Here is a 27,151-nt window from a genome sequence, read left to right as displayed (position 1 = left end):
TAAAAAACAAAACAAACAAACCAACCTTAAGGGTATTCTCCCCAGATAATTTTAGTTTATTTTGACAAATGCAGTTTACATTTGTTGAACAATTAACTTCATATAATAATTACATTTACAGAAGTAAATGTAGAAGTCCAAAGGTCACACCATTGGTTCTGTCTCCCTAAAGAAATCCAACTGAGCAGGAATTTCCATGGAAATAAACAGATTTAAAATTTAAATTAAAACAGATTATAGAAAATACTTTGTACCTTTAATTTACCAAGTTCAAACTGAATCAAATTAGTGCTCGTAGGCTGTACAAAAGTTGCTGGAAAAAGCTTTGTGTTTGGTTCAACCTAGAAGAGAAATTAGATTAAAATATTTTTTAAAAAAACAACAAGAATCTCCTCCCAGAATATGACATAAAATAAACACTATAGAGCTTACACTTCATTATCAAATAACTGCAGACTCTGTACTACAGAGTTCATTAGTGTCTATCTGTATCTCCAATACAGTAAAGCATTTGCTGAGTTGTCTTTATAGGCCCACCTAACTTGCAAGCAGGGGTATCTGTTTCCTTATGTGTTCTCAACACCTGTAATAAGAACTTCAGTAACACTACATATTGATTCTTCTCAAACATATCCAAATCTAACAACTCATTCTAAAACAGATTTTTAAAAATCTAGCCCCTTTACAGCTGCATAGTTTGTCTCTTGCTCTAGGAAAAACAGCCCCAGCACAGACTAAGGGTAGAATGCAGCTTTTTAGACCATCACACATCTTTTAGAGTTTTTTCACATTTTATGCTGAACAAAATAATTCACTACCAAAAAAGCGCAAAAGCAGCTTTCTAAGAGAGAGGGAACCACAGGGGGATAAGAAGTGGATGAGAGTGTATCGTTTGATCAAGACAGTACAAATCTTCATTTCCTATTAAGATTAGTGAATTTGCGATCCACATGTCAAAAGTTTTTTTGTTTGTTTGTTTGTTTTTTTAATCTCAAAGCTCTCTTTATTTCTAGACTTAGCATTTGTCTCCAGTCTTACAAAACCACAGTGAATGACACTGAATCACACTGCTGCAGTTTTAAAGTGTCTGATTTGGTTTAGTTTTTTTTTTGACAGCTACATTATCCTGATTTTCCTATTATAGTTGGACTCAAAGTACACACCAGAGTATTATTACCAGTTTATTCTGAAGAACTGTCTACAAGATTACTCCATCCTACTGCCATAAAAAAAAAAAATAAAGAAAGAAGTAAAAATACACTTATAGAATGTGATATTTAAAATGTTTCAGTGTGCCAGGGTGGCTGAGAGAAGGTAATTCTATACAATCAATTCAAGGTTTCAGGAGTTCAATTAAATATTTTAATCACATCATTGTGTATTTTGTGTACTGTTTATATACATTATGCATACTAAGTACAATTGTAATACTTATTTTGTGAAGGAGTCCAACTGCTAACTTTGAGAAAAACTATTAAAAATTGCAAAACACACACACAAAAAATAAGTCTTTTAGATGAGAAAACAGCTCCAAAACAAAATATAACTTAAATAAAATGTAAAATAATACCAAATACTGAAAAATCTGTATGCAGAAAAGAAGTTTTTCAGAACTATGAATATTGGGATAGACAAAATAATGTAAGGCCAGGTATGTACAGTCTAATCTTTTTGATAGGGAAAAAGAAAACACAAACTCAAATCCAGAAACAAAAGGTATCCTGGACTGAAATACACTGCCAATAAAATGTGTATTTTATTTCATTGAAGTCTGAAAGTAACTGACTGAGACAATATAACCGTCAGCCTCTGAGCATAGACAGATTTTTCACAGTAATAAAAATTGAATTTGTAACTTCTAATCTTGTTTAAAGGTCAGAAAACCATTGCTAACTCAGAATAAAATAAAACAACTTGTAAACCAATATTTAAGATTTCCTTTCTGCTATGTATACCTTAACATTAGCCTGACAATTAATGACACATGTCAAGTATATATTTATACACTATCTTTCTTTAATTTTTCTATTATAGACAGTGGTGGTTTGCTTTGTTTTTTGTTTTTTGTTTTTTTTTCTGAATATCACCATGGCATTCAATAGGTAAATCAAGAACTGTAGCAAAATTAATTTCTTCTCCTTAAGCATTGGGCTTAAGCACTTCCATCTCCTGTTTTCTTTTCCCAGGATGCTGCTATTTAATATCCTCCCAGCACGGCATGGAAGTCTCTGACCACTCTTAGAAAAATATACCAAAATCTAGATCTTCTAGATCTGCTAGATCATCTCCCATCCCATCTACAGGCGGTGTCTGACCCTGCTGCATTCATTTTCAATGGAGTCAGCATACAAAGTTCCATTAAATTCAGTGTAATAACATTTAAGTTTTATCTGTATTACAGATTTGTTGGTTTTGTGTTGACAAAGAAGAAAGTGATGCATTGCTCCTAACACTGGAAAAATGTCTTCCACAGTGACTGCTTTATTATGGACAACTCATCTTATTAAAAGCAGATCTCATCAATTTGGTCTTGAGAACTTCTGTCAACTACTGATCCATTTGCCCAATGACCCCAAGTTTTGAGAGCATTAATAGCATTTGGTGACCAGCCCATTTATTTTGGCTTTGCACAGTAATGTTTATTTGCATTTTTGGTTTTGAAACTTATCAAATCAGAAGATTTACGAATCATAGCTATCTGCAGAAGACACAAACTAAACTTATTTTCTCAATCCATACAAAAAAATTACCATCCCTAAAGTCTAAATCTGATCTTACATTAATTTAAATTATTATTTATCCTATATAGTATGAGATTTAAATAATAAAAGAGATTTTAAAGAATAATTAACATTATAAATCCAGATTCTGAACCGCAAGAATTGAGAGATAAAAAGATACTTTTCTGACCATGTCTACCAATAGTCCTTCATCAACATTTGTAACAACTGTAAGAAGCTGCGAAAATGTAATCTTAGAAAAGAGAGAAAAAAGGGATGAAACAGAATAATATAGGAAACAAGTTTTTGTCAAACAAATAGTGTCCCATTAGATTTCTGAACAAGAAAAAACAATTTTATAATAGCATCAAAATGACCAGCGTACTAGACAGCTTCCTGAAAATCTGATAATACCTGATAACAAGCGCCAAGCTCTTTTCCATTGGCTGTGAATGACAACATTCCAGTAGCCAGGTCAACAAAGCATCCAATTTCTAAATCAACATTACTGCGACCTGATCTCTGGGAATTAGCAATTACATCTCCTCCCCAAACCATATAGCAATTGCTGCGCTTCACACTGAAAGAACAGCAAGAAAAAAGAAAAAAAATCATAGGTCATACTCAACCAACTATTCAATGAAGATATGCTTTTCAATGGAGTAACAGTCAGAGAACCCTAAAGGTCTTTGTGCTGCTATTAGTTTTGTTTTCTCGTTAACAAACCCCCTGGTTTTCAATAATGTAAGCATCATGGGTAAGGGATCAGACTAAGTGCATATTATTTTTTTTTCCTTTTATACGATTATAAAAATTTCACATGCTTCAGCGTGCTTATGTAAAATACGTAAAAAATAACAGGTTCATCCACAGTGAGCAAATGTGGTTGTTAAAAGAAAGAAGCATCACAAAACATTTCTTCAAGCAGAACATTAATGATAAATAAACTCACTTTAACAAGTCTATGCAAAACACATTGTCATGGTTTAACCCCAGCTGACAACTAAGCACCACAAAGCTCCCTGTTCATTTCTCCCCCTCTACCCCAGTTGAAACCAGGACACACATTTGTTTATAAATGAGTACAGAATACTCCTACATCATAATTTGTTTTCTTATTAGTTTAAATTAACATTTGAAATATCATAAAGCTTGTGAATAATTCACTTTTGAACAACAGTACTAAAATAAGACTCTAATAAGTAATAAATAAATCCATACCTTTCATGAACCCTGCCTCTCTCGTCACCTAAAGTAACTGTCACTGTACAATTTTTATTTAGGTCAAAATTCTCACTGTAAAAATGATAGTCTGGTGTTACCCAGCCAACCCAGACAGAGGATGGGTCTTGGCCAGCAAATATCCGTAGTGAATAAAAATACTGAAAAGAGGAAAAGAACATATTAGTAATAGAAATCTAAATTATTTTATCAAGGAACACTCATATAGTGATTAAAAAAGCCTCCTATATCTCAAATTTTAATAACAGTAATTCACATTCTTTTAAGAAGTTATTTTAAATACTCATAAATTAAAAATGAAACAAAACAAAACCAACCAACCAAACAAAAAAACTCACCAAAAAAACCACAAGAAACCCCAAACAGATAACTAGTTTAAGACAGCAAGGTTTATGCCTCAAGTCATACAGCCCTAGGCATTATTATTTATACACAATGTTATATCATAGTAAATGATTTAAAGCCTTTTTTTTTCTTTCAGCAGATCAGTTTCTAATGAATATGCTGCCATGACTAATTCTACTTCAAAAAGTTAAGAAGAATTAAGCATCTCAACATATTTACTTACTGTAGTAGAAAGAGCACCAATTTCTTGGCTGTGCTTTCTAAAGTGAAGGAAAATCAGTAAATTAGTTGAAAACATAAAAAAAAAAAAGTAGTAAAAAAAGCACTCATCATTAAACTAGGTATAATTACAAGCTAACCCATGTTTTCTGGGTACCGAGTATGCATAAATAATTTATGTGCACCAAGACTGTACAGGATGCAAGTATACACTCAAAATAACTGATTGCAGTTAAGGCAGAGAGGAGAGAAGAGAGAGATTTACAGCAGTTAACTAAAGATTAAGACAATGCTGGAAGGTACCGAACTCAGTAGTACCCAGTCTCTTTAAAAATCTTTCCCACAGTCTTTTTTTCTTTGCATAGATTAGGCAGCTTTTCAATAACAATGAGTTATTAAACAATAACACAGATGAGCGTTAATCCAATGGGCAGAAGATTCTCAGCTCATTTTCCAGCCTGGCTGAGAAGTTTTGCAAATCCCAATGATTTTGAAAGGATGGCAGCTGCTTAGCAATGAATAACTAGAAACCTTGTAATGCACGTCTTCAAAAATTATTCTCTCTGGTCTGGATAGAGCATTCAGCAGCAAAATTGTTTTATAAACTTATTAAAACCATCAAAATAAAAAAAAAATCAGTAATATGCATCCTATGTTAGTGTGTGCTTAGTGGAAAAACAAGTATGAAATCTTGAGTGTACGATAAAGAATAATAGAACATATTACATTCACATTGAGAGCACGAAATAGGATAACTAAACCAAGCCTAACCGTTTTTGGAAAACATCAGATGAGGCGTTTTCCACACCCATGCTGAAGTTGAAAGATGAGCGGAACTCAATGGGCATACTCAAACGACAATATATCATGTCGGAATTGCTGTTCTGTGTGCCAAATGTTTTGTGAGTAACTTTTAATCGAGGTGGACTCTCAATGGTTCCATCAATTCTACATATCTGAAAGTAATAGAAGTAATTTGAAAATAATATTATTCCAAGAAAAATGCTGAAAACTTTCATTAAGCAACTTGAGGGTTACATAACAGAAAGAGTCTAATTAAATTTTTCAAAATGAATTAATTTCAAAACTATGCAACTTTCTTCTCTGACAGGGAATTTAGCCACAACAACATCAATTAGTAAGATATATAATAGCACAGATAGGTATATCCATATGAATGGTAATACTACCATATCTGAAGTTGGAGATAGACAAGATCACGTGGAATTATCTAAGAGTGACTTCATAGATTTAGATGACAAACTATCTGATGACAGTAAGTATCAGTAAGAGCAGAAAGTCTCAGCTCGCTAAACAAACAGTTCATTAACAGGTGTCTCCCTAACATGTAATGTTACCTCAATGTGAGGATGACTTTTTGGCACATTGACAAATGTTGGTAGGCGTTTACTAAACCACATAGCAACATCTCGGTTCATGTTGACAGCAAAAGGCTCAAAACCTTCTTGAAGGCCACACATTGTATAATACTTGAATGTACTGGCATCCATTCCGAGGTTCATACGACCAATCTGAGATAGACCCAGTGCACAAATTGGAACAAAACCTAAGAAAATCATACAACAACAACAAAATCAACAGTAATTAATTTGGAGAACACAGGCATCCTATTTTGGATCCAACTAATACAAATTAAACTTTAGCTCCTACAACTAATGCACATGAAATGATGACAGTAGCAAGGATTTAAAGCCACATTAAATACTAATGTCTCTAATTGCTACCAAAACCCTGAGGACTTAGTCAATGAATGGACATAATGCACACTATCCCATTTATTAGACCAGTTTAACAACTGTCATTAATAAGTAGTAGTAGATTTGCACAGAAAACAAACACAAAAATGTCAAGTTAACAGGTAGATTTGTGAGGAACCATATTTGAAAAAAGAAGATTTGGTCAAGTCAGTTATTCATTTACTAGAAGAATCAGTTACCCTTCATCATTTTTTGATTAATAAACATGCCTTTCTACAATGAGTTGGGCACTAGAAGATAAACTTGGCTAGATAAAAGTTATTAATAAATGTTAAGTATGCTCTCTCAAGGCATTGAAGTTTCAAATGGACTGAGATGAAGCTCAGGTATCTCGGAAAATCTGTTTAAAATTTACTTTGTCATAAGTAGCTATAAATTTGTTGTCAGCCTTCATCCCTCCATCATTCATGATGGACAAATACACACTTCTTTAATACCGGCATTTTTATGACCTAATTTTTTTATCTCAGTATATTTGTAGCATCCAACAGACAGGGATGAAAGGCTGTTGAATTATTTCTCGATCTCTCAAGAAACAGAACTTGAAGCAACTTCAGGAAAAAGTTCAACATCTAATAGAGAAATTTTCTCTCCTATGTTTCAACATTAAGCCTTCAGAAAAGCTTTCTTAGGGCAGTCCCCCATTCTCTACCATTAGAAAAACTGTATCAATTATAAGATCAAAGAGGGAAAGGAAGCAATTGCGAAGTCTTCTGGCAGTTACTAACAGGCATGAAGCTACTACCAGTTGGAGGAGATACACTTCCAAATAAAATGTCAACTAAAAAATAAAACAAAATAGTTTGAAAATTCACTGTCTCCTTCAATACAGTCAGGTAGATACTACTGTTCAAAAAAGCAAAAGCGAAAAAACACAAGAGGAAAAATAGCTACGGAAAAGGAGAAATACAGATAAGCTATGAATAGGACGGTGAACAAAAATACAAATCAGACTCAATTTATGTTGGAAAGATCTGTTTTTTTTTGGTGCAGCCTCTCACCACATTGTACTCATTTTGTCCTTCAGAAAAAAACATAATATGTGTATGCTCCAGCGAGATAATCAGAGACTATAGTTTCAGCTTTTGGGAATTTTTCACGGTGCTTTTTATTGCCACTTCTTAATGCGGAAGCTCAGTCCTCTGAGTAAGCCTAGCAAGGCTCAAATAAAATTTACCCATTCTGATTGCTGAAATCTCATTCATGTCTACTTGTGGTTAAAGAAAAAAAAAAGAAAATCAATTTGTGCTATATAAGCACTTCTAAAATAAATTTTTATGACGTTAATGTGTAGCACAGTCTGAAGGCTCACATCAGCGAAATACAATTTCTCTGCTCACTAAGCCATTATGACTGACTAGTTTTCCTGGTTTTTGTTTTGTCTTCTTATAACGATGTAACTATAAAAAGAAAATTACCACTTTCTATTCCAAAGTCAGCGAACGCAAGTTCTGAACCTTTACTGGTTATAAGCAACTCTCCATTCAGAGTAAAGATAATTGATTTGTCATCTAAGTTTATCATACAACCAACCACGTCTCCTGGTTGCCAGCTTCGTCCAAAGAATCCACTGCCTTGATGCCAACGCTGGCCCTAAACAACAGCAACAACAAAACAGACAAAACACCCCACAAGTAAGTAAACACCACGCTAAAATTAAAAACAAACAAAACAACAACAACCCACCAAAAAACCCACAAAAAAACCAAAACCAAAACAAAAAAAAAACATACCACACCACACCTCCCCCCCCCCCCCCGCAAAAAAATAAAACAAACAAATATTTCACCTTCCAGGATCTCAAACTAATTTGCAAACAGTATTGATCATGGCTTTTAGGTCCTTAATTTAGTTACTATCTTAGTTATTTCACATTCAGAAACTAAGGCACCCTAACTTCAGGAATATGCAAAAAGCAATTTAGAAGTTAGATGATAAGCACAGTTCACTGGATTCCACCTGTCACATGCAGTTGCATTATCATCATTCCAGTCCTTTAGGGGTCAAGTTTGGGAAGAATGTTCAGAAAGTAGAGAAGACAGAAAAGGGAAAATAGAACTGTGGTTCTCTCTTCCAGTCATTTAAAAAACTTTGTTTTATTTTTGTAAAACACCACTTATATAAAAAAAAGGAAGTGAATGCTGCATTTTGTTTATGCTTATGACAGACTTCTTTACCCATTTGGGTATATCCTAGGAAGGTAGATATAAACCAACACACCATTATTAGCATAATTACAATGACCAGAACCAAAATGCAGATACTAGCCAGCATGAAAGGAAGCTCAGAAATATCCTTGTATGAATCAAAAATATTCCAATAGTTGAGTAGTATGCAGAGGAAAGCCATACAGCAGTTGTCTGCCTAGCTTGTTCATAGGTCAGAAAAGATAAAGATGTACTGACTTTGCTTCCTTCAAATACAAATGCTTGGTCATCAGCTCCCAACTCTACGTCAGGTCGACAGCCTGGCCTGGCCCAGCCAACACGCATATCTCCACCTGTCACAGCTTCAAATTCAAAGTACCACTTTCCAGACTTCACCGCGTAAGACTGTTCTACTCTGAAAAATCGTATCTTGTCGATGCTGACTTTTTCCACTGTTTGGTCAGCTGTAAAACAAACAAACAAAAAAAAAAAACAAAAAACAAAAAACAAACAGAGATAAGAACCCCCACCTTTTATCATTAGATGAAACTACAAACATCACAGCTTTTCATCTCCCCCAGTATTTTCTGTCTCTGAAAAGAGCCATTATCAACCATTGCATGTTGAAGAAACTTAATAGTAAATGTTAAAAAAGAGGATCAGTAATCATCATAGAGGCTAGCACACACTAATTCTATACAGGATGAGTGATTATCCACTATTTAGAATCAGAATGTTTCAAAGTAGCACTCAATGCAGAACCCCCAACGCAAAACTGAGGAAACCTCGAAAATATGAGATTATTACTCCTTAATTAAAATATAAGATCATTACTCATTAATGAGGGTGACCTTATTAATGTTTATAAATACGTAAAGGGTGAGTGTCAGGAGGATGAAGCCAGGCTCTTCTTGGTGACAACCAATGATAGGACAGGGGGCAATGGGTACCAACTGAAACACAAGAGGTTCCACTTAAATATGAGAAGAAACTTCTTCTCAGTGAAGGTGACAGAGCACTGGAACAGGCTGCCCAGGGAGGTTGTGGAGTCTCCTTTTCTGGAGACATTCAAAACCCACCTGGACACATTTCTGTGTAACCTGATCTAGGTGTTCGTGCTCTGGCAGGGGGATTGAACTAGATGATCTTTTGAGGTCCATTCCAATCCCTAACATTCTGTGATTCTGTGATTACATACAATGCAATACAATGCAATAATGCAGTATTATGATACAACAAAATAGTTTCCTAAACAAGTCAATACATTTAGAAAAATTTTTAAAAATATCAAATAAGTTTTGTTCCAGTTCAGAATTTTGTAAAAAAATTACAATAGTATAATAAATAAGAAGAAAATCTTCTAAACAAATTTCTGCTCCTGATTTCAATTAAAAATTATTGAATTTGGTGCACTTTGACTTGAAGTAGTCAAGCCTAATCTGTATACCATGTAAAAAAATTATTTTAAATTAATCTCATACTATTTTATTTCTTTCATCATTTCCAAATGAAAAGCAGTATGTCTACTAATACTGCAGATTTTCTCCAATCTAAAAATCATGGAAATTAGAATTATCATACCATTAAATACAACAAATATTTTAAAATATATATCTAAGTAATATACAAGTCATTTACAAAGTATATTTGCACCTTCATTAAAGTCAACGGCAAAAATGCACTACTATTAATTCAAATCTTATGTTTGCCCTATTTCAGTGTGGGGGTTTTTTTGTTTGTTTTTTGTGGGTTTTTTTTGGTTGGTTGGTTTGGGTTTTGTTGTTGTTGTTTTTTGTTTGTTTTTCCCCCCAGCACTAAGGGAAAAAAAGGCCATGATTCTTCCTGAAAATACATACCTATCTCTTGGTCAGGTGGCTCGACACTATAACCATAGCCTGCAAATGTTCTAACAGCTTCACGGAGGCTATCTCTGTTAGATTTTTTAGTACGTTCATCTAATAATGCATATGGCACTAGCCGAGGATTCCGTTTGTTCTTAAGATCCTAAAAGGGGTTATAAAAAAGAACAAGAAAAAAAACTGTGTTTAAATATCACAAAGATTTTATGTAATGAGACAGAGTGTATTCTGAAGTAAATGCTAAGATTACAGGAAAGAAACAACAGTGATGAAGATCAGTCCTATCAATGCAAGCCCACTTGTTAATAGTATTAAAAATCTAAGGACTGAATGAAAAATGGATATATATTCTCATACATATGGAAATGCATTCTTATACATCCTTCAGCTGCAGTCGTGCAGGTCTGACCATCTACTCAGACTTGCATGGCCTAGTATTCTTCCTCTGCTCCCCACCCTCTCTAAATTTCCAGACATTACACAACATTCAGTATCTAGCCTCTTATTTAATACTCCCAACTATGTTCTAGAAAACAAAATCTCATATTCTTTACTTATTCCAAAGGCATCTAAAGGAGTCCTTACTTGTTGAATGCCATAGGTCCATCCTTGCTTAATTCTGTCTTTTGCCCAGACATTGTGTGCATTTTCTGCTAGTTTGTCAACTAGAAATTCTTGAGAAGGTAACAATTTCACTTCAGAAAGATCAAGTGGGGCAGGTTTATATCCATTTGACATCATGTAACTGTAACAAAGGAAAAGAGTCAAGATACCTCGTTGATCCACTGATGGTGTTTAAAGTTTTCTATTAGGCATTGATAGGGTGGGCTTCACTTACTAATGCTTTTCCATCTCCTACTCTCCCATTTCTTTGCAAAAAACCTGTGTTGCATTTGGTCATTGAATAGGATATAAATTAGTATTCTAGCAGAGTCACTTTCCATCTACTTGCACCCTATCTAATTAAATATGACAGAGATCCATACATGCATCCCTAAATAGTTGCTAAGAAAAAAAAAGTTATTAAATGAGTACTCTTTATATTATTTTATAGTTCTCATTTAAACTTTTAAAGTAATTTCTATTTTAAAGATCTGCATGATGACTTCTTATGAAATTACTTTTATGCATTATTAAGCATGGAATTTTTTCTATACTAGTTTGTAAAGAGTGCATTACCATTTTTCCAAAAGAAGAAAACATATTGTAACTATTGTTCTTCCCACTTTTTCATTGAATGATAAGTTTAATAATGTTTTAGCAGTATTACCCGCTCCAACCCTTCCACATAGTATGAAGACCACTCTGCTGTTATAGACACATGCAGACTCTCCTCTTGCCCAAATCGCATCATTTCCATTTGTTAGGATGATCCATGCAGACAGTAAATATTTTAACAAAAGTCAGATAACAATATATATTTGTTCTGTTATTGAAGACAATAGTATCAAAACAGTATTATGATAGGCTGTCTGCAGTATGAACCTTGAGAAAGGTTCTTTTTTCCTTTTTTTTTTTTTTTTTTTAATTTAATGCCATCAACTGGATCAAGATTACCATTTCCCATATCATGAAACTATTATTTTACCACTATCTCAAAAAAATAATTTTGCTTCTCATGGATAAAGCTAGCTATTTCAGGAAAAAGAACATGTTGTGGGTTGATAACCTGATGTAAAATGGCAAGTATTCAAATAACTATTTCTGTCTTCAGGGTTTGTTGCAAGATAGAGATTTACTATGTCCCAGGAGGACTACAGAATCCCCATAGACCAGGCTAAAACATAGATGCAGTCCTTGATTAATCTTTATCACCTTTGAGGAGATTACTACAGATGACTTAAAGATGGCTGAATTCAGCTATTTTAGCTCCAACTGCCATAGCTTTCCTACCAAATAAAAATTAAAGCAAAAATCCAATCATATTTTATACAATATTCTACATATGTACATTTCCTAGAAATGTGCAACATTAAAAGAACAGTAATTTTCTATTATTTTCTCTTCTCTAAAGAAATGCATTAATAATGTCTCTTGGAGAACAGGGAAGGAGAGATGCAAATTGAAATAGGAGTTACGAGAAAATGCTACCCCCCTCTTTCAAGTAGATCAAATTACCATCATATATGTATATACATATACACTGTTCTTTGCTATGTGGTAGAAAAGCAGTGAAATATTGTTTTTAACATTGCAGTATCTATTCTAAGATCACGTAACACAGATATAGTTGCATATGGTTCAAGTATGTGACTGTATCGCTGTGAATCACTCCACAAGGTGATGTAATGCAGCAGTATTCACAGTCAATCATCATCACAGGCAAGGTAATGGACCAACCATGTGCTCTGTGTCCGTGTCGGGTATGGGGTTCATATGAAGTATTTTTTAAACAGCCTTACAATATTTTTATTTAATTAATACCCTGTAGTTACAAATTATATATAGTAGTTATCATAAGATACATACTTTTTAGGAAGTTTGACTTTTTTAAGATCTTCCTCAGCTGCTGGATGAGCATGAACAATGTGACAACCAAGGGCCAAGAGGGTTCTGTCAATGTAAAAAAAATGGCCGTAGTGAAACACATTATAGTACTCACCCATTTTATAAATTTATTTGAGTTTTAGTACAAATACGCAGAATGAATGATATTTAAAAAACAGAGAAGTCATTCAAAATAATGGAATTTCAAACTCCAAATATTTTAACTTATCCAAAATAATAAATCAAACCTTTGAAGTCTAAAAAGTTACAAATCTGTGGCTTGAAATTTATGTCACTTTATTACAACCAAGAGGATTTGGTGTTGCTTTCTTCTTTGTATCTCTGTAGAGATAAAATTTTTCTAAATCGCTCCAAGTGTGTTCCTGAAATTTCTAGCAAAGATAGCAGAACACATTTTAAATGAGATATTCTAATGTTTATATATCTTACAACAATACAAAGTGTTTGAATAAAAAGAAAACAAACTTTATTTTCTTTTGATTTTAAAGCTCACTTGAGGGTTTCGGTTGACATTTGTAGATTATAATTCTTCTCTGTCTCAGGTAATTTTGAGAATTCCACAAGGCAAGGATGATGCCTTTTGTTATCATCCCGTATCTGTAACAAAGCAATAGAAAAGAGTACTTTCCAAAGACCAGACTCAAGCCAGAATCAGAGTAAAAAACACAGTTAATTCTTTATAATAATGAAGACATTGTAAAAAATACCATTTATCTTTGCTTAATGACAGCTACCCATCATTATATAAATGAACTTTCCCATGTTTCATTTATAATGCACACATTAAGTACTCCCCTATAACCAATAAAATCAGAAAAAATATAGCTGTTTCATGTGTTCTGCATAAATACACGATACACAATAAAGCAAGCCTGTAAACTCAGTGAACATTTCTGCTGAATGCCTGAGCAACCTACACTCAGTAAAGCACAATCTGATCTACATATTCTGATTCAAAAACCTCACAGGATCATTTGGTAATAATAAAGCACAGCATTCCTTTTCTGATGGTGACATCTCAGAAACTTTAAGAAGGTTAGTAAAACTCAGAATTTCAATAGCAATGACACTTTAGTAGACAGTATGACAGAGTTCTTGAAACAAAACATAAATCAAGTCCATAAATAAAAACAGCAGAAGATAAGAGAGGGAGAAGATTCTTCTGATGTAGGATACAGTTGTGATGGACACATAGAGGACTACCCCAGTAAATCTTAATTTGAAAGTCAGCAAGATGAAATAATCTAAATTCAAGAGAGAATACATCTTTTATCATTTTACATTACTAGGGGAAGGCACCAATTGTAATACAATTTGATTTGAATTTTATCTAATATTCTTGGCCTACCTTTTATATGTTTTTCATTTGTTGACATCCCTTTGGAAGGGAATACCTTGTAATATACATTTAAATAATGTTGACCAGATGGCCTTACTCTCTTCAAGCTGTTAGGTTATACCACATTATAAGGGATCATTGTGGATCATTGTAATGACAAGTTTCAGCTGTAACTAATTAAATAAAAAAATCTGAGCTTTGAGGAATCTGAATATTTACAGAAGTCACCAAAACTGTGCCTCCCTTATCAACAGAAGCAAATTTCCACAATGGACTTTCTGCTAGTTATCTCTTTGACACCCAACACTACAATAACCAAAGGGTTAGTTGAGGGATTACTAATGATTGCTATGATTTTCAGTAGAATTCCATCTTGGCTAATTCCTTATAGTGCTTTATTATGTACCTTATTTATATTTCAAATTCGCCTTCTAATCACTAACTAATACCACAGTCCCCTGTCAGCTTAGATGTTCATCTGTTATTGGAAATATACAGACCACCATTAAATACTCCATTCAACTTCCAAGTCCAGGTTTTCTGGTAGGAGACTTAACCTAATATAGGTGACTGTACCCACACAGGTCTTCAAAACTTACCTTGCCATATGTCCAGCCCAGTTCTATTTTATTCATTCCCCACAGTTCATGGATATTTTCAGCTAGTTTGTCCCTGATCTTTTCAAGATGAAAAGGAAGAGCAATCTAAGAAAAGAGTATAACAATTCCAAAAATAAGAAAAGCTTCGAGTTACCACTCCAAGGTAATTCTAGTTCAGTTAAATAGACCACAACACACAAATGGTGAATTGCTAAGGGGGTAAGCTAGCTTAGTTTTTATATTATGACTTTAAATTTTGTTAAGACATATTTCACAATCCCATTTTGGCATACTTAACATACCTGACTGGTGTCTATCGGACAAGGGATAAAAGAAGCTTGGGAGAGGAATTGTGTTGTACCCAGCAAATCCCTCACTCCTTCAGAATCTCTCTTATATTCTTTCACTGGTTCCAGTTTCATCTTCTCTTTTGGAAGCAAGGCTTCATAACAGGGAGCATAGCCAGCAGGAGGCAGAAATTTAAACTCTCCATGACGTCCACCCAATAAGAAACGAACTCTGCAATTTTCAATGAAGAAATTGTACTCTTAATAGTCAGTACATACTAACATTATAAATAAACAATTCAGAAACTTAAGCATTCATTTGAATAGCATTTCCAATAATGCAGGTGTATTTCATGCTTTGATAAACAGCAAAGATTTACCAAGCATTCACACTAGCAGATACTACCAATAACACCCTCACCTACCCACCAGTGTTTGAAAAATTGTTTTGCCCAAAGCAAAACTAATTATTTGATGCAGTAGTGTGCTTTCAAAAAAAAATTCTTATTTAAAATCATATGGTTGTAAATAGTGAATTTTTAAATGCATTTAAATTATTTGGAAACAAAAATCTCATTTCATTTGGACTGTTACTCTAAAAAATCCCACAGGGACTATCTATATACCACTTAAAAGTTATTTTATAACTTCACAGAGCATTCACGCAGGCAATTGGTACATGAGGAAAAAAACAAATGATATGGTGGAAAAAAAACCACTACAATCATATTACATAAATCAAGCAAACAAAATCATACCAAATACTACAACTGGGAAGGAGTTTCAGAAGTGCAGCTAAGATTCATATGTCCTAGTTTTGTTAAAAGCAAGACCAATTCTCTTTTAGTGATTTTTCCTTTCAGCTAAGTTCTTCTAACTGCCTTCTAAGTAACCACACTTCTCTGAATTTTTGCCTGCATGTTTTTTGGACACTGTGCTCAAAACTAATAAGAGTGACCAATGGAATGCTGAAGAAGCTCATGTTTAGATTTATTGCTATGACAGCTAAGAATTCTGATAACATCCCATAACTGCAAGGGGCGTGTTTGCCAGGAGGAGTGGACAGAACAGGTGACTAAAACTGACCAACTGAGTATTCCATCTCATAATCGTCATGCACCCTATATAAGATGGAGATCACAAGGGTCTCGGCCCTCTTTGACCATGGCTGGCATCTAAAGAGGACCCTCTCTGCGTGCCTCAGGCCCTGCATCCCTGAAATTCAGTTTCCGGTTTGCTCTGAAGTCCTGCCCATGACTTCTGGGTGCCAGCCCTGCAGCTGCTGGAGCCGCCAGTTCCGCACACCCAGCTCCTGCTGCTGGAGTGACGCCAACTCCATATCAGACATTCAAGACTGGTTTTGTATATTTTGCATATATTCTCTATTTATTAGTAGCATTAGTAAAGCCTTTCAAACCCTTCCAACTTGAGGTCTAAGTCTCTCTTCCTTCCTTCTTATCTTCCTTATCATCTTTCCAATTTAAGGAAAGGGTGGGGGGGAGGGTAAGGGGGTAACAGGGAGCATCTGCCACGGTTTATTGTTGCCTTGCTTTAAACCTTGACATCTCATTAAACCCCTGAAGTTTTCTCTTTCTCCTCAGAAACATATTTTTAATATAAATCTAAGAGTATACCAGGAAAAATAACAAAGACAAAAACAACCCAACTTCATAGTTTGGTCCTCATGTAGACAAACATTAGAGGTAAAAATCACAGGAAATTTAAAACAATTCTCATCTCTAGGAAACAAGCCATAAATTTGTTGTGATAGGGTGACCAGAAGAAGCCTACAGCACTTCTTATTTACATTTCTAGAAATACCAGAACTAGCAGATCAACATATTTCATGGACAGTAAGAGACATTAATAATATAAAGGGAGGAGAAAAATTAAAACACACAAGTTTTCTCAAACAGGGTGTACATAAGTACAGGTCACAAGTATGTGAAATGGTTCACCGTCCACAAGAAATATATTATTATTTATTACTTCCATTAAGCTTGAACTTTCTAATTTCATTTTAAAAATGCATAGTTTAAAATATTTGAATGACCCCAAGGCAGTTAGGAATTTGAGATTACAACCTTGAGCTTAGACCTGTCTTTAAGGAAAGCCTCCACACAGATCAAAATACTTTAAAAATAAAAAGAAGATGAATTTTATTTTAATATGTAGAAGTCTAACTTTCTAAATAGACAAAAGTCAAAGAAAGAATCAAAGCGAAAAACCTCTGATGCACTTCTTGCCTTGCTGACCTCAACCCGGTAAATAGCTCCTTGCTCCTGCTGATTTGGTCAATTTTTCTTAGTGGCAGTAAACCACTCAGTCTCACCTGATCTTCATGATGCTCTCATTTCTTCCAAGACCTGATTTCTCCCAGCAGTATCTAAACATCCACACAGGCTATATCCTCCTGATGTTGCACATTCTTTTATAAACCTGAACACTTCAAGAAACTGTGGCTTTTAATCTCATTTTAAATGTTCAGATCTTTTGGTTTGAAAAACTTGTTTTAATTTGTCTGACCTTAGCCTTAAAAGGAACTCTCCTGAAAATCAAATATAAGATACACAAAAGGTTTGCAGTGAAAACTAACTGAAGATTCATAAATGTTGGCTGATAAGGAAGTTAACTCAGTCTACCATGCAAAGGATCTTCTTAAAAGAATCTTCAACACAAACTAAATCATGATCTATTATCGATCCATTTTGTTTAGGATCCATAAGTCTTTGCAGGGAACACAAGGGATATGAGAGGTGATCTCATTAAACTGTAACCTGAAATAGCAACACAAAAGGATGTAACTTCAGCTTCAATCTTAGTTGCACGGTCAGAGTACATGAAACAGACTAGCGCATACAAGTAATTTGCAGAGAAGGTATCAGGAAAGAAATGGCATAATACAACCATGTTTCAATACCTCAAGTTGTTTGCTTTAGGGTTTTGTTTGTTTGGTTATAGATTTGGGGTGGTTGTTTTTGTACTTTCTTGGTTTGTTGTTGGATTTGTTTGTTTGTTTCATTGTTTCTTTGATTTTTTTTTTTTTTTTTTTCCCCAGTGTGACTTATTTCATAGTCTAGCCCCTTGGGCAGCTAGAACCTAATACAAGTAAATACATATTTTAGGTTACAGAATCAGAGCATAAAGTGTATAGACAAACAAAGTATGTCTCCACTAACAACACAAGGAAGAGAACTGAAACTGAAACTGAAAAAGAGAACTCCTATATCAAAAGTTACCCAGCAGGTAGGTTTACCTTTGATTTCCTAGCACATAATATGTTTCAACTTTCCACAGACATTACTATTCACACTATTTAAATACTTTATTACTCAGTTAAATAATAAATTAAAAGTTAATGCTCCCATAGTTCAATGGATTACCAAAAGCCAGAGCTATCTTGGATTGCAAACCAAGATGTTTTGCACAATACGTGAAACACAGTTTAGTAACCATACATTTATTGGAAAATGGCCAAGAGAGAAAGGGCATGAGACCCTCTCTACGGAGAGGATCTCTTCTAGTTAGCATGAGTAGGCCTCAGTTAGCATGAGCTGAGCAAGGGTGGGTGAGAAGGTATTGCCTGGGAAAGGTCTGCATAAACAAGTCTCACAGTCTCAGGAGGCAGCTCCTGAGAAAGGCCTGGATAAACAAGTACCAGGAGGCAGCTCCGAGATAACGAGGGAACTCACATACCAGGGGGGCCACGGAAGGGGATGGACTCAAGGGGATGGATTCATTATGTATGTTGGGATGGGCTCATTACGTATGCTATCAAATCGGTGTTTGACAAGTAGGCATAATTAATAGAACTGTTATAAAAGCCTGCGCTCTGTGTCAATAAAATGAAGCATGTTTATCATCCGCATCGGATGGCCGTATTTCTTCCTCCGTCGCTGTAGGCCCGAACCCATGCCAGGGTCTTGACCCCCGACATACATTAACTTCCAAACAATTTTAAAATCTATTTACGCAGCAAAACAACTTTCTTCTGCAGAAATCTAGAGTGAAATTCAGATCATGCATATATAAAAATAATATCTGGATACATATATACATATACACACACACAAATATATTTAACCAGACTTCAGCATGTGATTCTCCAAAAATTTAAGTCTGAATTTTGCATTCTGAGTAAATCCAGTTTAAATCCTAGGATTGTTCATTCTGTTGCTGAAAGTAGCTTTTAGCACCATCTGTTTGGGAATCAACATCCAAGTACATGTTCATTCAATAAACACTAGAAAACACTTGAGCACAGAGAATCCTTATTTCTTGCATTTATTTCAGTGCACCTTTTTGATATAAAATATAAATATAAAGCAATATAACTCCTCAAGATAGTTAGGAATAATTAAACAGATTGATTTAGGTTAATTACTACTCCTTTTGCTTCATTTTGGAGTAGGGCTGTACATAGGCAACGGCACCTACCACTCCAGCAAGTGGCTAGCAGTTCTACTTAGCTTTTGTAGCCTGAAGGACAAGACAATGCTAAACAGTCTTTTGCCCACTACAAAGGCTGTCTGTTAAAGACAAGACCTTCATGATAACAGTATTTAATGTAACCCATGTTTAATTACTAAAAGCACTAGACATTTTTAAGATGTTGACTTTTCATGTCAACATATCCAGACCCCTAACTTCCCTAAAAACATATTGGATGGCTCATTTAAAGTTCATCTCATATTTCATTTATCTCTGCATTTACACACTTTTTAAGAAGAGGTTAAATAAATCTGAATAGAAGAAAAATAAGACAAAAAAGAAAATGAATTCTCGATACAGAGTTGCTGTTTAAATTCCTTGATTATTTGAATGGCCATATGGTAGTACTACAAGCAGAGCTCATAGTACCACTGGTAGAAGGAGGAAAAAATCATAGATAGGGAAAAAACGCCTACAGCAGAAAAACAGAATAAGAGGTAGTGTGGGTATGCAGGTGCTGACAAAAAATTTAAAGAGGAAAAACTGATGATGGAACGATGAAGCAGACCCAGAATCGGAGACTGAGAGTCACACAAAGCAGAGGAAAAGCAGATAAGCCACAACAGAAGTTCTGCCCAGTGCAGAACACTCTCCTCCACTCATGAACTCAGGATTCCCATGTAATAATAGTTCTCTGATATTAGCAGACACAGAAGATGACATATAACCTGTTACTGCCATCAGCTGCTATTAACTACAAAGGAAGATGCTCTCACAAAATACACAAACTACGTCAAATAAGAATGAAGAAAAATAAATATACCAGTTTAGACAGATTTTTTACAGCAAAAATAATATTTTCCAAAGCTCTTGTACTAACGTAGCTACATATAGTAGTACTGTCACTCCCAGAGAATAAATGAAGATCAATTTATTAAGCCCTTCCTAGGCCTCCTTTATTATGTTTGGTCCCTCATCCTCACCTGGGAGGTTCTTTTAAGGATGAGATGTTCAAAGTATTCAAATACTGATCAAAAAAGAACTAGTTATCTGATTTACGTCATCTCAGTGAAACAAAGATTTATTTTTTCTTAATTGCTAAATATATGAACCATTTATAACCTGAGCTTTCTTCCACTTACGAAAGCTATATACTGTCTATTCTGGTCATAACAAACCTTCTTCTCTCAAAAAATTACCATGTATAAGAGAAATCCTCCTTCAAATAAAAGACAGCCCTTTCCATGTTTTCACTCCTTCACCAAAATCTCTTACTCCACTTCTGATTATTTCTTCTAAATTTGGCAGTTTCTGGCAGCTATTGAGATGCAGACTGTTAGCATTCCTTCAAAGTGAAAAATTTTCATAACTTATCTGTATTATATGCAGAAATCATGCTCAGCCTACAAGAGAAAGAAAAATTTCAACCTTTCTTACCCAAGAATTCTCATTGATTATATTTGTCTTTCCTTCCTAAAATTGTTGCCTGTCAATACCAACAATAATGATGTTTTAATACAAACCAAATAGAAGTTAGTCATGTTACAACAGTCCAAGAGCTAGCCTGTTGTTTTTGTGTCAGCTATGTAATATTAACACAACTTTTTTGGTCACTCAAGTGACATCTGCAGAAGATTTTCTGAATTAATGAAAGGTAGGATAACAATAGAAACCTGAAAATGGTAAATTCAAATCTCAGTATTTTAGTTACAAAACAAGTAAGAAATGGACAGTATTAGCAACAAGATTCCAAAACTGTTTCTTGTAATGTCTTTGTGTTTCCTACTGTAAATATAGTATCTTCCATGATGATATAGGCTTTTTACTTCCTATTAAGAAAGCCAGTGAGGGATTTAATCAGTGCCAAATGTGGTGCTGTGTTTCTAATGTGTTGGGTTTTTTTTCACTGATAATTGGAATGAGATAAAGTTAATTTCCCCTAGGTCACCAAATACCCATGAAATAATAATTTTCAGGCACTGTGACATGGTCAAATTGTTAACAGGGTCAACATTTCACCCTTAAGTCAAATCATCACCAAACAAATCAGTACTTCCCTACATCCCTCCCTCCCAGCTGCTGGCTGGTCAGAACTAAAACAACAAAACAGAACAAATCATACATGAGTTTGGACAGTACTTTGTGCAACAAGACAGCGAAGATAACAACAATGAAAATTAAGTTGTACTTACTTTACACCTGCTGATAAGCTCACAACAGGGAAGAAAAATCCATCTGTACTGAAGTTCTCAAACATTCCTTGTACTGGTTGTCCATTAATACGGAATGAAATGCTGGGTACACCTAAATCCAAGCAGCAGCTAACCACATCATCAGATGCTAATAAATGTTGATTGACAGATGCTACAGCTCTGGGTACTCGACCTAGGATAAACATATTCAGTAATCAGAAGCTTTCACCAGACTCTCACAGGTTTAAAAATTAAATTATTTCCTCAAAAACACCATCACGTTTTTTGCTTGGAGTCATGAAGGCATGATCTTGTCTTCATCTGTTTTATGAATGGTTCTGCTTTTAGAGACAACCAGTGAGTCAACATTCTTCAAACTGATATGTTGATATGTGGCAGCAAAGTACATAAACTGAGCAAGTCACTTGAGACCTCCGACACTGTGAGACAGAACATGATCAGCTGAAATCACGCAAGATCACCCAGTAGCCTGATGCAAGAGTTCTGAAGCACAGTAAATTATGTCCTCTTTATAAAGCTAACTATGATATACACATATTTTTTTTCTTTAGTTGTTTGCAAAATACCAGATTCACATAACTGTGAATACTCAATAGTGAGACAGTGGAACAGGTTGCCCAGAGAGTTTGTGGATGCCGCATCCCTGGAAGTGTCAGGCTGGATGGGTCTTGGAGCAACCTGGTCTAGTGGAAGGTGTCCATGTCCATGGCAGGGGGGTTGGACTACATGATCTTTAAAGGTCCCTTCCAATCCAAACCATCCTGTGATTATGTAATTCTCCTGGAGCTGTGATTATGACCAATATCTGGATTTACAGTATCACAAGGCAGAATGGATAGAGGATTTAATGGGCCAGGTGTTCTTCATCAACTACAGCCATACACTAAACAGAGGGAGCTTCATTTTCCCTACCTGAGAAGGTGGAGCCTTGCAGCCATGCACAGGACTCAGCAATTATGTTGACAACTAGAGATAATATATTTGAAGCAATCTTACTCTACACATTTACAGATAACTGCAGTTTTTCAATCTCATATGATTATCTGAGTATATTTTTAGAGAAGAAATATCTATCCAAAATTTCTTTCAAAACAATACCTTTAAAAACATTGCATTTTAACTGTAAGGCAAGTTTCATGAAGCAGATAATCACTGTGCCAAATTATTGTGTTTGGAACTTCTTAAGAAGAAGTCAGCTGTTCAGGACAGTTTAGGCACTCTGAATTTTCCCTTACTGCAGGAGATGAGATTTAAGAGACTTTCCAGCACTGTATTTCTGAGGCTCAAACAGTGTTTAACTTTGTAATAATGATTTATTCAGCTACTTCGAGTTGAGTATGCTACAGATGTCTCCCAGTGAACTCCCAAAAATCATTATTTCTCTCATTTGAGAATTGTTCAGTAGTGCTGAATAAAAAAAATTGAATTCTGTGTTGCACACATACACACAGGTATTTTATATAGAAAATCTTATGCTAGAACGATGCTAATATAACTGAAAAGTCAAACATTTTAATTAGGAAGTGTTAGGATTAAGGCCATAGGATCTAATTCAGCATATTTTTGTACAGTGTATTCACAACACACGTGTCAATTACATGGCCCCACTCTATTCTTTTCTGAGCAATTAAAGAGTACTTTTGCTGTATACAGCATTTCAAGGAACTAAGAAATATAAGGAATATACTGTATGCAAGTGAAACCTGGAAGGGAAATTAGCATGCTACCCATAATTAAAGACTGTACATACAAGGACTGAAAATATGTCTGTTTTTCCCCATACTTCTAATGCTCATGAATAGCTACACACTCAAGGAACAAATCCATTAAACTAAGGCAGTTCTATAGAGAGTGCTGATATTGAAGTTTATTCTAAGTCTTTTGAACAAATTTTAAAAGACTTTTACAGGAAACATAGAAAGCTAAAGTCCTGGTGAAACAGCTTGTTATAAAATGTTCTTTACAACAAAATGTTACGTTCCTAACTCAGTGTTTGAACATTTCAGAGAAAATGTGGCCAGAAATGTCTAACTTTGGAAAAAAATGCTACATCTCATTCCAGAAAATAATGTGGCCAGAAATGTCTAACTTTGGAAAAAAATGCTACATCTCATTCCAGAAAATGAAGTCAGTTTTCAACTCAGTTCTGTCTTGAGGCAGAGACCCAGCTAATACAATCTGCTATCAAACAACTAACGATTAACAAAGGTATAAGCCAGAGAAAATAACAGGTTTAGACCATATTAATACAATGTTTCATCCACATTCTTAACAAAATTTTCCATGTGAATGGAAGACCTTCACCAATTAAGACAGATTGTTACACATTTTAGGTACAAAACCTAATTGTTAGAGGTCTGTGTTAAATATTTAGGTAAGTAGAATACATACGCAGAATCTTCTAGAAATTTTAGCAACTGTTTCACTTCCTATTACTTTTCTTTCCCCTTTCATTACTTATTGATAGTTTGATTAACGATGATGGATGTTACAAAAATAGCAGATGATGTAATTAAGGAAATACAACTAATTAATAAATATTTTCTTATTTTATAGCCCTACACATTATTTCTTCTCTGAAATCTTCTTTCTTTAGAGAGCATTTAGGAACTTTAAGAAAGCAAAAACAACTATCAACATTTCCTGGGTTGCAATTCGATTCTTACAATTAGCCCATAGCCCCTTGTTGCTTGTTTCTATAGGAACATACATTGACACGGTCAAAAGGTATTCTGCTGCGACAAACCTGACTGTTTACAGAAAGGATATTCAAGTTCCCCTTCCCTGAATATAGTACTAGGGGAGGAATAAATACACACACACACACCCCAAAAAAAAAAAAAAAAAAACAGCCTCGCTTATAGCCCCAAAGCCACTTTCCAGCTAATTATGCACCCACAGGGGTCTCACTAACCCCTGTCCAAAGCATCCTAATCAGCTTGTTCTGCTTTCCCCATTTTCCTCAGTGGTTATTCTTTGTAACACAGGCATTATTACAAAACTTATTTGAACTGCAACACTTCAGATGAGCCCTCCTCTAATCTCCTTTGACCCTTCCAGAGCTCTTACTCAAATAACTGCATGGGTGGTGACTTCCACTTTTGTGTTAACTCAGCCCACTAACATCTTCAATTTGCTTGAATGAAGAATGGCTAATAAGACCACAAGTTTATCATCACTGATCCTTAAGTGACCACAAAATATGTATTTGCTGGCATCCATTAGCTCCCTTCTTTATAAACTGCAAGTTTAGCCAATTCACTGCAGTACTGATAGAGTCTCCTAGATCACTATACAAAGAAGCATTCCTAGAAAAATTCCATTTTTTCTGATAAGCCTATTTTAGAAAATAATACGAAAAATATTTTTCCAAACAGCTAGGCAACTACAGGTTTTCAGTTTGATAATACATCACAGAAATTTACATTCTAAAAACAACCGAAGTTGATAATAGGGTAGCAATTCTTATTTCTAATTGCCAAAATTATCCTTTATGAAATAATTTATCAAAATTTAAATGCAATTTATTAAACCTATCAATAAGTGTGAGCATTAAAATGACATTTTACTTCAACTGTAGATACAAAGTGAAAGAATACTGCAAATGCACATCCATATACAGTGAATTTGTCTGAGATCAAAATATCCACTGATTTTGAAAAAACAGACGTAGGTCAGTATTGATCTATATCTGGAAATTGCCATTTTTTGATCAAAATCATGAAAATAGAAGCTATCTGCTAAGAAGCCAAATTGGTGTAATTCAATATTGACTAAAATCTCAGAAAAGAAGCCTGATGTGAAATTCTAAATAACTTCCTGATATCCTGGAGTTTCAAATGTAGCTCACCATAAAATAGCATCCTATATACACACAGGTTCTGAGGGTAAAGGCAGGTAACTCCCAAATGTAAAAATAAGTGGAAGTGAACAATGTTCTTACCAGACCACAGATGAAGGCCATCAAAACCGTAAGAGTACAGGTCATCACCAACACCATTGCCTCCCCACCCTTCTCCACCTCCAGGATAAGGGGCATAACCTGAAGTGGAGGCCCATCCAACTCGTAAATGGGTTGGTTCTGCCGTCAAGAATGGCTCAACTTGATCAATTATTAACTCGAAGTACCACTTCTTGTATTGTGCAGATCCCTCAGCCACACCCAAAAATATGTTTGGCCTTATGCTAAAAAAAGAAGATGTAAGCCAGTTAGTGTAAAACATTAAATGCAATATATGAATTATATTGCTGTATGATAGCTAAATAAACTTTGCAAATACAATAAGAGTGTAGATGTCCACATTTTGCTTTTGATATTTAAAATAGAGACCCATTTTATGACTTTATAAATCTGACTTTTATAAATCTGCTGTAGAATCACCTTCTAAGGTACAGGTTCCATGCTTTGAAATATAGTCAAACGAGGAATAACATCATCATTTCCTAAATGTTTTTTGTTTTTTTTTTTAACAGAAGTAAGACTGCCAGGAAATTAAATCCCTCTTAAAGCACACAGGTACTTTACAGTATATTTACATACTCTGTAATAATCATTAGGTAAAGCCATGCTCTGTTTTGAATGAGAAAGAAGCAACAACTTTCATCTTTCTATTTCAGAACAGACTTTATTATTATCTAGCCATTTCTATTTGAACACAGTTTCCATTACAACTGCAGCATTCTTTTCAGCACTTAATATATAAACACTTCCTAAGGTGTACGTCTCAATATTGAAAGCTATGGAACATCTCTTAGGTATTTTCTTCAATTAATTATTGAAGACATGTAAGATCAGTTTTTTCTAATATAACAATAAAACATGTCACTATACCTTGTCACATCATTAATCAAACGTGTTTGCAAGAGTAAGTCTCTTCTAGGTAGTAGATTGTCACAGATCAAATTTTGATTGGCACGAACTGCAACTCCATTACAGACACAGAGAGAGCAAAGTACATCAAGAACCTTCAATGAAAAAAAAAATCAAAAGAAAGGCAGCTGCATATATTAATTTACATTCAGAATAGATCTCAAGGAAAGAACAAATACAAACTAGCATTGTTTTCTAAATACTTTTCACATTTATGGACCGAGTATAGTCTGTACTACTGATAGAATATATCAAATATTCATAGAACACAAACTCAGAACACAGCATTTGCAAAATGCCCCAAAAAAGCTTTCCTTTGAGATTCCTTATTCTTATTTCTACTGGAATAAAAGAAAAGCTAGAACAGCTGTATGTCAGCTCTTCACAATTTTTTAATTAAATCTCATTAACAATTCGAAATGTAAAAGGAAATTGTTTGAGAAATTTACTGCAACCCAAAAACTTTCTGAGCAAAATTAGTTTTCAATTCCCAACTGCAACTCTCAGACTATTTATGAATCTGTTCTGAAAGCATGTTTTCAATATGAAAAGCAATTCATTTATTTTTTAAATGAAAAACATTTAAAAGAATTC

General features: G+C 34.6%; 1 protein-coding gene across 10 annotated transcripts in view; it reads right to left on the bottom strand.

Annotated features, from left to right (window-relative positions):
- The window catches only part of RYR3 (ryanodine receptor 3), a 242,759-nt gene that overhangs the window by 120,937 nt on the left and 94,671 nt on the right, over positions 1-27,151 (bottom strand). For 9 of the 10 annotated variants that reach the window (XM_082058587.1, XM_082058594.1, XM_082058592.1 and 6 more), the window contains exons 17-33: positions 26,519-26,652; positions 25,631-25,872; positions 21,667-21,859; positions 15,059-15,275; positions 14,757-14,861; positions 13,312-13,415; positions 12,780-12,863; positions 10,896-11,055; positions 10,308-10,455; positions 8,710-8,915; positions 7,723-7,897; positions 5,885-6,093; positions 5,298-5,482; positions 4,531-4,567; positions 3,942-4,102; positions 3,135-3,300; positions 255-341 (exon numbers count right to left, since the gene is read on the bottom strand). In XM_082058587.1, the coding sequence (XP_081914713.1) occupies positions 255-341; positions 3,135-3,300; positions 3,942-4,102; positions 4,531-4,567; positions 5,298-5,482; positions 5,885-6,093; positions 7,723-7,897; positions 8,710-8,915; positions 10,308-10,455; positions 10,896-11,055; positions 12,780-12,863; positions 13,312-13,415; positions 14,757-14,861; positions 15,059-15,275; positions 21,667-21,859; positions 25,631-25,872; positions 26,519-26,652 (2,613 nt within the window). Of the gene's footprint in view, positions 1-254; positions 342-3,134; positions 3,301-3,941; positions 4,103-4,530; positions 4,568-5,297; positions 5,483-5,884; positions 6,094-7,722; positions 7,898-8,709; positions 8,916-10,307; positions 10,456-10,895; positions 11,056-12,779; positions 12,864-13,311; positions 13,416-14,756; positions 14,862-15,058; positions 15,276-20,673; positions 20,817-21,666; positions 21,860-25,630; positions 25,873-26,518; positions 26,653-27,151 lie in introns of those variants that run through there. The other variant, XM_082058596.1, reaches the window with a different exon arrangement.

Source organism: Streptopelia decaocto (assembly GCF_964273445.1).
Source record: "Streptopelia decaocto genome assembly, chromosome: 7".
Classification (NCBI taxonomy): Eukaryota; Metazoa; Chordata; class Aves; order Columbiformes; family Columbidae; genus Streptopelia; species Streptopelia decaocto.
The sequence above is the reverse complement of the archived record's forward strand: the minus strand, read 5'-3'. Positions and strand labels throughout refer to the sequence as shown.